At 38.3% G+C, this 14,045-nt stretch overlaps 1 protein-coding gene and 1 non-coding gene across 3 annotated transcripts in view; both read right to left on the reverse strand.

The window, feature by feature from the left end:
- The window catches only part of LOC138018912 (caspase-3-like), a 28,928-nt gene extending 15,409 nt beyond the window's left edge, over positions 1 to 13,519 (reverse strand). The window contains exons 1-3 of one of the 2 annotated variants that reach the window (XM_068865583.1): positions 13,130 to 13,519; positions 7,741 to 7,809; positions 233 to 727 (exon numbers count right to left, since the gene is read on the reverse strand). In XM_068865583.1, the coding sequence (XP_068721684.1) occupies positions 233 to 727; positions 7,741 to 7,809; positions 13,130 to 13,406 (841 nt within the window). In that variant the 5' untranslated portion in view covers positions 13,407 to 13,519. The remainder of the gene's footprint in view (positions 1 to 232; positions 728 to 7,740; positions 7,810 to 13,129) is intronic. The other variant, XM_068865584.1, reaches the window with a different exon arrangement.
- Trnas-gga (transfer RNA serine (anticodon GGA)) lies at positions 3,049 to 3,121 on the reverse strand. The gene has a single exon. It is a non-coding gene; the product is annotated as a tRNA-Ser (tRNA).
- Positions 13,520 to 14,045: the final 526 nt, after the last annotated feature.

Below are 14,045 nucleotides of genomic sequence, written 5' to 3' on the forward strand. Positions count from 1 at the left end.
TTTCTCAAGGTTTCGGCACCGTTTAAAACCTCTCTTCTAGCCAGTATTAAAGTTCTCAACTTCTCCAAGTTCCCAAAGAAGCAGGGCTCAAAATTGCAACAATACAGCCACCTTTATGACTGACCTTTTCCCTTTGCATCTTTAGAAATATCAGGATAAGTTTCAATTTGCAACTAGTTTTCACCTTTGCTCTTTCCAAATAAAGGGCTTAGCTTAGCTGGTTGCGACATACCTTGACAAGCTTGAAAAAAAAAAATTTTGGGCTTCCCAGCCAATGTCTTGCACTTTTTAAACGGAGAGATTATGTCCCTGATAGGAATGGTGCCATCTACTCCATAAACCACACCATCCAGACCATGTGTCAGAATAGCCAAGATACAGGCATCATACATGGAGTGGTTTGACTTAGCCATCCCAATTGCAATGCGCCTTATCTCAGCCTTGGTCTGATTGTTGTAAACTTCCACTTTAAATTGCAACTTCTTAAAGAGCCTCTTGAGAGCTTCGCCATCCACTTCCGTGCCATCTCGTGGTGATAAATGCTGCCCTGATGACTCAAGGAAATTCTTGTTGTTGATGATTACTGCAATGCCCCTAGGTGTGCTAGTCATTTTGTACATTGTGGTTGTGTCTCGCTGCAGCAATGTCTTGCTCATGTTGTAGCTTCCATGTCTGAATGGATTATCTATGCTGTCATCAAGACCAGGATCCATACTTTTGTTTTGGTCTACAAAAAAGGCATGAGCAAATGGTTTACACATTTGATTAGGGATATTTTGACCGGCAACTTGTTTGTTTTTAAAATAAATTAAGAAGGCAATTTATATCTTACAATATCAGACACATGTCACAGCTAAAAGTTCTAGAGTGTCTTCTTTGGTAATGGAGTAGAAAAAAAATCAGCCCTTCTTCACACAATCATGATACACATCAAGTCAATCAGTTTGTCTGTGTGACAACATTAACAATACCTTTGCAGTACAAATTACTTATTATATCTCCCAAACAGAATACACTCTATAACTAGCCAAGTTAGCGAATCGTACTCTAAATTAAAAATATGATTTTGTTGCCTAATTCAATGCTCTAGGGATATAATATATATCTTACAAACCTTGTTTCTCAGGCTTTCAGTAAGTTAGGGGTTATAAATTATTATAGTATGGCCCTAGAATTAGTAGTGGTTAGTAAGAGGTACATATGCCAAAACTACATAACATCTAGGAATTAAGCAAACAAAAAAAATTAAACCCAAGACAGCACAGACCACAATAAATATTTATTCAGATAAAATTATTGTATAATTTTCACGTCCATTTTAATTTAACACTTGAACGAAACCTTATGACCATATCACAACTAACCGAATTCCAGCAGCTTTGTAATGTGCTTTTGTTTACAGCAAGTGTCTTAATGTCCAAACATCCGACTATACTTTTCGACAAGAGAAAACAATACTATTCAATATAATATCTCAATTCCAGATCTACAGTGATCTTGTTTTTTAAACTAACAGGCCCGCAAAGCTTCAGTTATTCATCCAAGCAAGGTCTGTCAAAAGTTAGCAATTCCTTGTTAATCTGTACCTACGGATATGCACAGAGAAAATCATTTTAGAAGCCTTACTATTGATCCCTGAAATGTTTGCAGTATGTTTCTTTGTCATACAGCCGAGTATTTTGATAGTGTCAACCCTACTGAGTAACAATAACCCAAGACTTGAGACTATTTTTTCATCAAATCCAACACTGAGAATTTTAATGCTTGGGTCTGGGTTTTAATTACAGAATTCAGAATCTTCCCAGACCTAAGAGAAAATTTAGGCCTCCAAGCTGTGAAGTTGTCTAGTCAGGCACAGGTTACAGACATTTTTTTCGAGTGGGTTTTTTGTCAAAAACTGCATGCATGCATGCATGCATGATACAATCTAAAAAAATTGTTCTCAAGTGTCAACGCTTGCCAGTTTATGAGTTTGGGGCCTAATCGCTTCAGATAAAATGCACCTAACTTTTGCCAAGAAGAGCTGCATTTACATGTATGCATTGTAAGAAAGGAGTCGTTAAATGGTTATGAAGTATACAGTAGAGTTTGACAAGTAGGAAGAGAAATACTGTAAAAGGACAATATAACATTTGCTACGGCCCATCAACACAGAAGAGACCCACGCCATGACAACAAAGTGAGTGGTAATTTTTGTCAGCAGATTGTGACAAACATTGTCATTTGGAAGTTTGGTTACAATTTGACAAGAAAACCACAAAAAGGAATTTTGTTATGACAATAAAATGTACAATCCTACAATAAATTTAATATCAAAAAAATAATAATTAATGCTCATTATTATGATATTACATAAACATTACATAACAATATTACAATAAGTGTAATTCATCAAAGTGCTATTAAAATACAAAACAGAAATTGAAAATCCTTACCTCACACAGGAAGTATCTTTGAGGTTGGATTAGCTTGCTGACATCAAGGTAATGTAAAACAAGAAGAAGCCAGTTCTACTTCACAGTTAAGCAGCCACAAAAAAGGTGCAAAAAAAAGTTGACTTCCCCACAAAAACTGAAATGAGTACCGAACAACCGCAATAAAGATAACTAAAGCAGGATCTCGACAACCTCTGACAACCCGCAAGCACTTTAAAGTTGAAATGAAGTCAGATGGACAAGCTCATGCTTGCTCACACATCTCTTTGTGAAGGTGTGGTCATCTACATCATAGAAGAACCACCATTCCCATGTGTTTTGCAAATGGTTTGTTTTTAAGTAAACAATTTGTGGGACAGGTTACCTATGTTTTTGTCTACTTCTTCTGGTTAAATTCACTTGAACAATCATTTCCTAGTGATCTGCACGACTTTGGTGTGATTTCTAGCTTGAGTGACAGTTGGTTTGACTAGTTTTTGCTACCTGTGAGCAGTGCATATTGATACAATTGAATAAATTGATATTGAAACAATGTAAAATGTCAAGTGAAGCTATGATCTTCGCAGTTATGAGCGCAATTTTTGCAATTGCGTAGAGAAGCCTGAAAAATTCAGGACTTCAACGGGGTTTGAACCCGTGACCTCGCGATTCCAGTGCGACGCTCTAACCAACTGAGCTATGAAGCCACTGACGTTGGGAGCTGGTCATTTGTGGGTTCTAATGGTCCCGTGAGGAATGAATCAGTGATGAAATGGTATATGAAATGAATCATATGAACTGCGGATATGAAATCAAGTGAAGCTATGATCTTCGCAGTTATGAGCGCAATTTTTGCAATTGCTTAGAGAAGCCTGAAAAATTCAGGACTTCAACGGGGTTTGAACCCGTGACCTCGCGATTCCGGCCAGCTCCCAACGTCAGTGGCTTCATAGCTCAGTTGGTTAGAGCGTCGCACCGGTATCGCGAGGTCACGGGTTCAAAACCCGTTGAAGTCCTGAAGTTTTCAGGCTTCTCTACGCAATTGCAAAAATTGCGCTCATAACTGCGAAGATCATAGCTTCACTTGATTTCATATCCGCAGTTCATATATGATTCATTTCATATACCATTTCATCAATGTAAAATGTCATTTCTAGGAAACTTCCAGAATATGCCCATCTTTGGACATACCTTTCCATTCACTTCTAGACAAAAAATATGGTGGACACTTAAAGAGATAAACAGTGCTTGAAATTAGCAGTCGTCCAGTCATCCCATACGAGCAGAAAGTTTACCATCCGACTAGATTTTGGTAAAATGAAAAGGTTGGTTGCCCGAAGAAAAGACAATGGGCAACCCAGCCAAAAATAGAAAATGAAAAATTATTACCTTTAGTAACCTCGTCGGTTTTGTATAGTCAATGTCCGATAGTAGTGTGAATGTGAAATTAACAATAACAAATTTGCTGCAGTTGAGCATTTTCCCGTGTTTTGAAGATCTGTGGCTTTTTAATCAATGTCACAAACATGTAGCTCGCCAGGGACTTTGGAAAATGCAAAAAAAAAAACCTAGACTTCCACACACAACAAAAAAACAAAACACAGACGCACACTTAGAACTATGCCATACTCAAGCTCCAATGCCATGTGACTGAATCTCAACACGCGTGCATTTTAATTGTAGGGATTTTCCTAATGGGCAACCAAACATTTATCAGGACAACCAAATTTAAGGTTTTAGTTGCCTGGCTTTTGAAACTGGGAAAACCTGGAATTTTTTTTAAATTTGGAGCACTGGATGCACTGCACAATGATTGGACCAGTTGTGTCATGAACCCCAATCTGGCCTTCTGATTGGTTAAGAGGTATTAATTGTGAGCCACATGCTGTATCCCTTTGATGCCCAAACTGACCTAAACTGGCCAGACTTAGTATTCTACTCTAACGCCAAACGATTTTACTTGCCAATGGGGAACCCCTGGGAGTCAATGGGGTATAATACTGTTAGCAGTAATTGCTGAAATTCTGGGCCCAGTTGTTCAAAAGCCGATTAACGCTAATCCCAGATTAAAAATTAACCAAGGAGTTAATTTCTCTACTCCTAAACACTGTTCAACGCTGATATTCAGCAAAACGTTACATTAAAAGAAGTCAATCTTGAGCAACAAAAATAAGCAAAAGAAACTTTCACCAAAAAGTTGAAAACACGAAACAAACGTTTACGCTAATCCTGGATTAAGTTAATCCGCTTTCGAACAACTGGGCCCTGGTCTTTGTGCCCACTACCTCCATGAAATGAACCCAAATCGTTAAAATTTGAGTTGATCTAAGTCATGCTAATTATGTTGAGTGTTATTTTCCACGCTCTTCATTTCAATTATTTTTAACCCTAAGTTAATTTCAACAAGACGCTTTTTTAAAGCGTTTACTCGGATTACCAAGTGGCGCAGAAGTAGGGTGATACATTTTGGACGAGATAGTTTTTGTGTCTACTGCGCATGGCGCGTAGTCACTATTGCCATTGTGTTTTTCCTAAAATGAATATGTAACAATAGAATACACTTCGGAGCCAATCCGCATACGAAGAGTACCAAAGTTCGGACTCTGCAAACAGTACGATGAATTGCCGATAGTTCGCGAGGACGAGCGAAATGTTCGGGTGCCCCGTGTTCGCAGATGATGATCTGTGAAGAATACAGTTCTGAGGTGAGGTTTTAATTCTTACAACAGTTACTTAATGTAGCTTTCGTAGTTTGTTTCTAACCGACCAATTGAGCCCGTTTACGCGTTTAAGCCACCGTTTTCGAGATAAACAAAGCTTTGCAGTAGCTGCACGTAACTGTCAAACTATAGCTGGTTTCACAGTGAGATCATCAAATTAGAAAGGTCTTCTGAATTGTCATCTATAGGAGGTTGAACATACCCGAAAAATAAATCTTTTTCCAAGTTTCCAGTTCCATGACGTCTTTCGTTTCGAAAATACAGTATTTCGAATTTCCTTATTGTCACCTTACGTAGCTTATCATGGTAACACAATGATACCAAGTTACAGTGGAACCCCGTTAATACGGTCATCAACGGGCCGAAAAAATTTGGCCGTATTAACGGGGTGGCCGTATTACCGGGGGTAGCGTGAAATTCATGACTAAAGGGCCTTAATGACAAATATCGCATTTGCACTTTTCTCTTTAATAAACAACACGGGAATGTACGTACAGTAATTGTATAAAATACTTGAAACTTCGCACAGTAGGTAAAACGCTTAAAATTGTTAAGTGTACTGTACGTTCTGAGCCTAAAATCAAAACAAGAACAGGCCCAGCTTATTATGCTTCTAAAAAACGGAAGCCGCCGTAATTACCTAACCGAAAGACTTAACTATCAATCGTGTTTTTGATAAAAGCACAGAGACTTAATCCCTTCGCGATTTGCCTTACTGGATTTTACAGTAGTGTCAAGATCATGTTTGTAATGAAAACAGGGAGGAGTGTTGCTGACAGTACTTTGTAAAGTAAATCGGCTGTTCGATTACAGCGGTAACTAACGAAGGTCAATGAAATTAACATGTCACAGGCGTTTGGCGCGAGTGGCCGAGTTAACGGGATGAAATTATAGAGGACTCTACTGTTTGGGATTTAAAATTGTGGCCGTTGGCCGTATTAACGGGTGACCGCATTAACGAGGGTTTTCTATAAGAGAATGTATGGCCGTTAGGTGGGCTTCCACTGTATTTGATTGAAAAAAATATCTATCCCTATGAATCTAAGCAGTTTGAGCTTTTCAAGTAACTAGTACATTAGGACATGTGTTCACACATTTTATCTCATGAGCGAAAAGTAAGCGCTTTCAAGGCAAAGTAAAGTCCACTTTGATCCACCTACACAAGTAAAAGTTGTGTCATTTCAACGCTTCGACAAAGAGCTCAGAAACGATGTACCGCATAGATCTGAAAATTAGAGGTGGTGTCTAAATTTGTTTCATGCAACATTCCAAGTTATTGGCCTTTTTCATCGAACGTTTCGAATTTATTTTTTTGTTGCGTGACAGTGAAAATGATCTATCGCACGTAAATTTTTCTATGGTCGAAAAACTATCGATATGGGAGCTGTGGTGAATCAATTCCCACAATTCAGCCACCGCTATTCACATGACAGAATATTCTACTTCTTTTCCCCTTGCACATCTCTGGAGTAGTCACATGCGCCTCTCAAGCGCCTATGTTTTAATTTGCCAAGTACGAAACAAAACAAGTAAATGTTTCTGCAGCCAGTTGCTCAGTCAAATAACGCAGATAATGTACCGGTGAAGATCGCGTAATGTTTACAATTGCAAATAAATTCAACACGATCTGCGAAGGTTCCAAATTAAGAGTGTTGTGAATAACGCGGCCGGTAACCTCCAGCTCTAGGTAACTAACATGAAGATCAGGAAACTAACGATAAAAAGAAAACATAGACATCGGCGGATGATGTTGGTACAGAGAACAGCTAAGGCAGAAAGAGACTAAGAAATGTCGGCCATTTATAACATACCGCTGCTGGAAGTTCTGTACTGGCAATTTAGTCGTGTTGTCAACAGGCAGGATTTTAGTAAATATCTTATTCATAACATTTCTAGACGACTGAATCCAGCATATTCGCGTTTAGCTGCATTGCATTGCGTCATTTGCTATATCGTGGAACATGGGCTTTGAATCAGCAAACGAAATTAAACGTAGAACCCATCATTTAGTTGCTCCACTGCACGTTATAACTTCCGATTTTCATCTAATTCTGTTAGACGTGAGGCTGTTTCAAGTCTCTCGCTATCTGAAATCTACTCCTTCGCGTTTATGTTTATTTTTTGTTGCAGTTGCTTTGTCACAGAGGGAGGTCAAATTTATTGCTCGGAGGGGTGTAGTACATTGCTTTTAGCCAATGAAATCGCCGCCTCCTAATTCTATTGTCCATTTGCTGCACAGAAAACTAAATTCTTCCCAGAATATAACTCGGATACCTTTCAGGTATTCCGAGTAATAAAACTGAAGTACACAGCTACTTTAATTAACAGTATGGATTTTACTCTGTCTAACGCCAGACGATTTTACTCGTCAATGGGGAACCCCACAAGAGTGAAAGGGTCAAGTAGAATAAACAACTGTTGTCTTAAGCTTGAAAGAATGTGCCTTTATAATTCCTTTATTTTAAGGAAAAAAATGTAACAGATTTTTCTGAGTGAAGTACCTAACACTTTTCATGAGATGTTGGTACTTATTGAAACCACTGTAGAAAATATCAAAGAGCACAAAGGACATTTGGATAATAGCATAAAATAGCAAAGGAATGTACCTGAAGGGCCATCAGTGGCTGGAACAGGTACCTTGTCATCTGCTCCATCCGTACCTTCACTTGCTCTGCCTAATCAAATCCAAACAAAATTGAAATATCTAAGTTTGCAATTAAAAATGACAGCCTTACACATAATGCATGCAGCATGTAAGGCTTAAACTAAAAGATCAAGGGGTTTTGTTTCTAAAGAAACTCTGTCACTGCGTCGGTGGGGAAGTAAAACACAGAAAATGGTTTTATCAACAGGGCTGACGGTAAATCAACCACCGTAGAGAAATTTGAAAGCTGATGTTTCGCATGTTGGCCCTTCGTCAGTTGTACCCAGTTGATGAATTCATTTCTTAAATTAAAGTGCTACAAATGAAAGCTGGTGTACGGTATAGTGACTGATTTCCTATTTTTAATATTATTAACACAATGTGGCTAAACTTTGAGCAAAACACCACCCCTTAACTTTGCAAGTTTATTTGAGTTTCACCACCCACATGATATGCTCATGCACCATCTCCACATTGGTCCAATATCAGTAATAATAATAATACAATATGTGTAGCCAAGGCAAGGGGGTCAACATCAGTTTGAATGAAACCGTCTAGCAGATTAAATTAAGAGAAATATCTAACATGTTCAGTTTCTTTTTTTTCTTATGCAAACTTCTGACATACTGGTAAGTGTCTAGCAGACGGTTCAAGAAGCAAAGTGAAAGAATACAATAATTATTATCTTAATATTCCCTTTTAAATCATATCATTGATTTTTTTTTAGCTGCCCATTGCCAATATGGAGACGACCAGGTTTTGACTGACTCATCTCAAACTTCCAGTTATTGCCCAGCCAAATCTTCAAGAAGATAAATGCAGAAGATTTAGGTACCGTACACACATATCTGGATATTTTTGACCACAACGTTTTCTCTGCAACTTCAAAAAATTTAATGTCTACGTGTAAAATATTCAAATTGAATTTGCCGACACACATCCAGATTCGTTCAAGCATCCATAACTCCCGTGTGACTATTGTCAACAGAGCATGTACCATCAGGCTTGTGAGTTGGCGACAAGGGAAGTGATAGCATTTTCACCTGCCAGCCATGTTAAATATTTACCAGTAAGGACTGGTCTGAGTTTGCAACGTCACTGGACTTAAAAATATCCGGATTCAACCACACAATTCCAAATATATAAAAACTTTCCACTCTGTTCTGAAAGCAGATTCAAAAAGGTTCAGGTTCACTGGTACATGTGGACGGAAGGCGAAGCTGCAGATTCAAAAATATCTGGATACGTGTGGATGAGGCCTTATACGAGGACTGAATACAATGAAGTAAAAGCTGAATGCTTTGAGGAGAGCAAGAACAAAAACAATGAAAAACTTTTTGGATTTCTGCTTGATTGCAGGACGATATTTTTGTGTTTACCGAGGATTCTTTCAAAAATTTATGAGCCCTTGTTATTCAGAATACTGCAACAAAGTTGCTTACTATCTTTGTAGCCGGTGTTAATGATGCTTGAATAAAATACTACCTACTACACAGTAGGTTTTTAGTTGTGGCTGGTTAATTTTGACAAATGCAAAAGTTGAAACTTAAGGTAAGCCGATGGAACAAGCTGATTCCTGGAATTTTGTCTCACTCTGTTCTGTGCCAGGCCTTATTACCGGTACTAACTTGTTGCTGCTATAAGGAGCATGACAACAACATCCCAAAACACTAAAAGCTTTATTCCAAGATGTCACAATTGGGCATGCATCCAAGTACACTATAGGGTCAACTATGAACATAAGTGTAAATACATGTAGCTATAAGAATTTTAGGACTCAGATCTGTGTACCATCAAGGTTCAAAATAAAACAAATCCAGTCGCAATTTTGTGAAAAGATACAAACGTTTGGTCGCAAGTTCACAGAGTGTATTAAATGTGAGTAGCGGCAAAGAGAAAACGGTTAAACCTATTGTTTCATAATAGCAAAGGAGAAAACTAGTCGCAAATTTGTGACTCTGGGTATTCTAGTTGCAAATGGAAAAAAATTAAGTAGCAAATATGACTGCATTGGTCGCAATTTTAAGCCCTAACCATGAATTTGATGGAAGCCTACATCTTCAAAATTAACATATTTATTACGAGATGTCATACTCGAGATATTTTTATGGCTTCAATACTATGATCAGCTGGTATAGCATCTAATGCTTCTGTGACAGCCCTAATTCCTAACTCGTTGTCTCTGTGAGGCTGCATGGCAAAAATGTCCCAAGGAAATAAAAGGGTTTCTCTGAGAAAAAGGGCCTGTACAGGCAAAACATGTTTTGTTGAGCTCTTCAATTTTCTGCAGAAAATGCCTACATGTAGTATCCTTAACAAAAAAGCTTAAGTTTACTGGTAGTCAGCAGAAGAAGCAAAAACATTAACCCTTTGATGTCCAAACCAGCCTAAACCGGCCAGACTTAGTATTTTACTCTGTCTAATGCCAGACAATTTTACTCGTAAAAGGGGAACCCCTGGGAGTCAATGGGTTAATTTCCCTTATAAATATTATATGTTAACAGTGTGAATTCTTAACCTCAATGTAATTATTTGTAGCCTCTAAGTTGGTTTGAAGGAGCACTAACTAACTCATTGTACAAACATTCACTTGATGATAGACCATAAGTGGAAAGTGGGTGAAGCCAATGAGACTTGGGAAATTATATTTGATGGAGGAAAGCAGGGCTCGAAATTGCAACCAATACAGTTGTCAATGCTACTAAAACTTCCATCTCGGCAACTAAAAAACTCGTTTAGTTGCCAACTTGGTGACTTCATTTGTGACAAAAAGTGAAGAAATAAATAAGCCATTCAGGTTAAGGAACATTTGTGACTGCTTCGCTGCAAAAAAATGTGGATCAAATCAAATTAATTATGTCTACCTTAAAAAAAATGTGGATTTTAGCTGTCAAATTTCTATGCGATTTACTACTGTGTAAATCGCAGGTGCAGCATTTTACAGAAAGACTGCTGGTATGGAAAGAACCTACATTGCAAGATCCTGGATAGCATGTGCTTCTTGTCCTAGCTTGTAAATAATTCAAATATGTGAACTGTTTAACATTGTCCAAAAGGTCTAGATAGCAGCAACAATATAGATAGTCGTATAAACATAACAACTTTTTCCGTTTACCGGAAAAAAACTTTCACAGGTTTGCTCACCAGTTATCTGAGTTTTTGCCCCTTTACCTACAAATTGGGGTTAATCAAAACCTTGATTGATAGAACTTTTAAGATAAACAACACTTGGATGGGGTTCCATACTGATATTCAAAAATTGTCTGTCATTCTACAGAGGAATCTCTTCCCTGAAAACCTTATCAACAAATATATTTCTAAATATATTCAGACAGCAGTCAAGGGAGGGAAAACACAGTCTCATTCAGGAATCGAGCCCCAGGAAACACCTAAGTTTTTCTTTAAAATCCCTTACGTTGGGCACTTCTCAGTCACGGCACAGAGGTGTATACGCAAACTTGCTAATCGGTTATGTAAACCTATTGATATAAGGTTAGTCTTCACTACTTTCAAAGTCAGGAATCTTTTTAATGTGAAAGATGCTGTTCCTGTAGGGCATCGCACGCGTGTGGTCTATAAATTTTTGTGTGCAAGTTGTAATGCTTGTTATGTTGGTGAAACCAGCCGACACTTCTCCACACTAGTGCGCGAGCACTTACTTTCAGACAGATCTTCGAACGTTTTTAAACATCTGCAGAGTTCAGAGTTTTGTAAGGCATCCTGCACACCGGATTGCTTCGAGATCCTGGACTCTGCAGCCACTAAGTACCAAGTGAAGCTTAAGGAATCCATGTATATAAAATGGGAGAAGCCCGATCTCAACCAGCAGGTGAAACACATTAACCTGACTCTCTCCCTGTGAGGAACTAAGCGTCACTCATTTAAAATTTTTGTTTTGTTCTGTTTTGATTAAATACGCAATATTGACAACGCAATGTAACGAAGTTTGTAAAATCGCGCGCCCTTTAAATTCAACGGCGATTTCAAAATATGTAACACTGAAGATGACGGATGTACCGTCGAAACATGTCTGGAAAATTAAAGAAAGTTGTTATGTTTATACGACTATTTAACATTGTCCTCGGAAGTAACATACTAGCTTAGCCTGGGGTACGCAGAAGTGTGACAGGCTTCGTCGAGAACACCAAACCACTATAAACCAGCAGATTTTCATTTACTAGAGGAGACCTGGAAAGGAATTTGTATCCGCCATCTTGATTGTGTTTTCCTCGCATAACCTACAACATGACACCTAGCATCAATTCCAGCAGTTTTATTTGCTTTCTTTACATGTTGCTTGTGTATTAAGCATGTGGAAAGATTGTTTTGCAGTAAGTGTTAATGGAAAGTTTTGAATTTGTTTTCACTGCATTTGGGCCCGTATACCTTCTGGCGACTTGAATTCACTGATTGGCGACTTTTCTTTCTCCATTACTCACCAAAAGGCGATGTCACCTTTTTTTAAAATTTCAAGCCCTGGAGAGCAAAGTTTTTTATGGAAAAAGAAAAGACAAAAAAAAAAAAAACTTTCAGAAACAAAATTACTTTCAATCCATTCAATTCACTTCAACTTGTCACACTCATTCGATGCTTACCACTAATATCTAAACGCATTAAATCTCATTCAATATCATCTGTAGACCTGTTAACCCATACAATACCAGCTTACAAGATTATTATTGCCAGGCTTTAAGTTGACTTGATCATCTTATAAACAAAATGTTTCGCAATTTGAATGAACTCGAGCCTGCTTACGCCATTTACAGTACACTCAACTTCCTCTTATCTTTCTAAGTAAATACAATAAAATCAAAATTGTCTTCAATGTACAAAATGTTTGGCGGAAATTAAACAACTCACAGATGAAACCCCTTGCAGAGGCTGTGTTTCATAAAGCCAGCAAAAAGGCGGTTTTAACTCGATATGCGTTCTTCCTTATTATCTTTGCGACATAAACCTAAAAAAACCTTTGAGAGGGCTTTCAATGAATAGCTGAACAATACAACAACCGGTAACTGACCAAGACTGCGCGTTTAAACATTTAGTCCTAGTTTCGTCCAACGTAGAACACAAATGCAAAAGGCCCGCAACATTAAATTATTGCATGATCAACCTTACTTTGTTCGTGAGTCTGAACGTGTCACTGAGATCAATTGAAGTTAGTGTAAATGCAGACAACACATACTCAAAGAATCAGTCGTGCAGGGCTTACCGGTACGAATTCTAGAACATGTCACGTACATAGATGTAAACTTCCTTCCTTTACGTATATTAGAAGTCATGTACGTTAAGTTATCAAAGCTTTCGATAATTTCAGTAATTATATTATTCAAACAAGTAAATTGTTTTACCGTCTTCCTGACCCGGCCTCAAAACGGCCTCCAAGTGAGGGGAGACCTCTAGCAAAATATCGCAAAACACTTGGAAAGCTTTAGGCCCTTTCCGTGGGAGCGTATCCAAGACTGTTTCTCGCTGTTCCAAGGGAGTCTTCTTGGCATTGACTTCGTCCTTGTCGTCCTCACTGAAGATCTCTCTCGCGTAAAGCAGCGATGCCACTCTTTTCGCCTCTAGATCTTTCAGCAAGATCCCCCTGTTTCTACGTAATGTTTGTCTATGTTCTTCATCCATAGTATTACGGAAAAAGCTAACAAAATTATCTTCGATGTAATAACTCCCTCCCTTCACGCTCACTCATGACAGCACGACGCATGTCAGCCTCGATTTCATGAGCTCTTTCCCAGTTTTAGCCGGTTGCTCGCAATGGGGTGGGGGGTTGGGGGGGGTTAGTCCAGCTTCCATCTTTTTCCGCTCCTATTGGCCATTCCGAAATTCAGCAGGGAACTGGGGCGAGTTTCAAATTTTAACTCATCGATAAACTGACACTACCACATGAAAGATCATGTTGAGATTGGACATTTGGCCAAGTATGGTGCTTTTAGGGTGTTATGGACCTTGAAACATGGTTCAAAATCCATACAGGCATCTCTAATTTTGATACAGCGTCCCCCAAAACCATATAAACTCTTAAAATTTTTATGATTTCCGTGATACTCTTTAAAATGGGCAAACATAGCGATTTTCATCGCAGCTTCTTTCAAATTGTAGGTACATGACGGGATTTTACAGTTGTTACTAAAATGATAAAAAAAAAATTTAGAGTTTATATGGCTTTGGGGGACGCTTTGTCAAAATTAGAGACGTTTGTATGGATTTTGAACCGTATTTTCAAGGTTCATAACTTGGTCTCCGTTCACCCATAAAGCATCA

Source organism: Montipora capricornis, chromosome 10 (genome assembly GCF_036669925.1).
Source record: "Montipora capricornis isolate CH-2021 chromosome 10, ASM3666992v2, whole genome shotgun sequence".
In the NCBI taxonomy this organism is placed as follows: Eukaryota; Metazoa; Cnidaria; class Anthozoa; order Scleractinia; family Acroporidae; genus Montipora; species Montipora capricornis.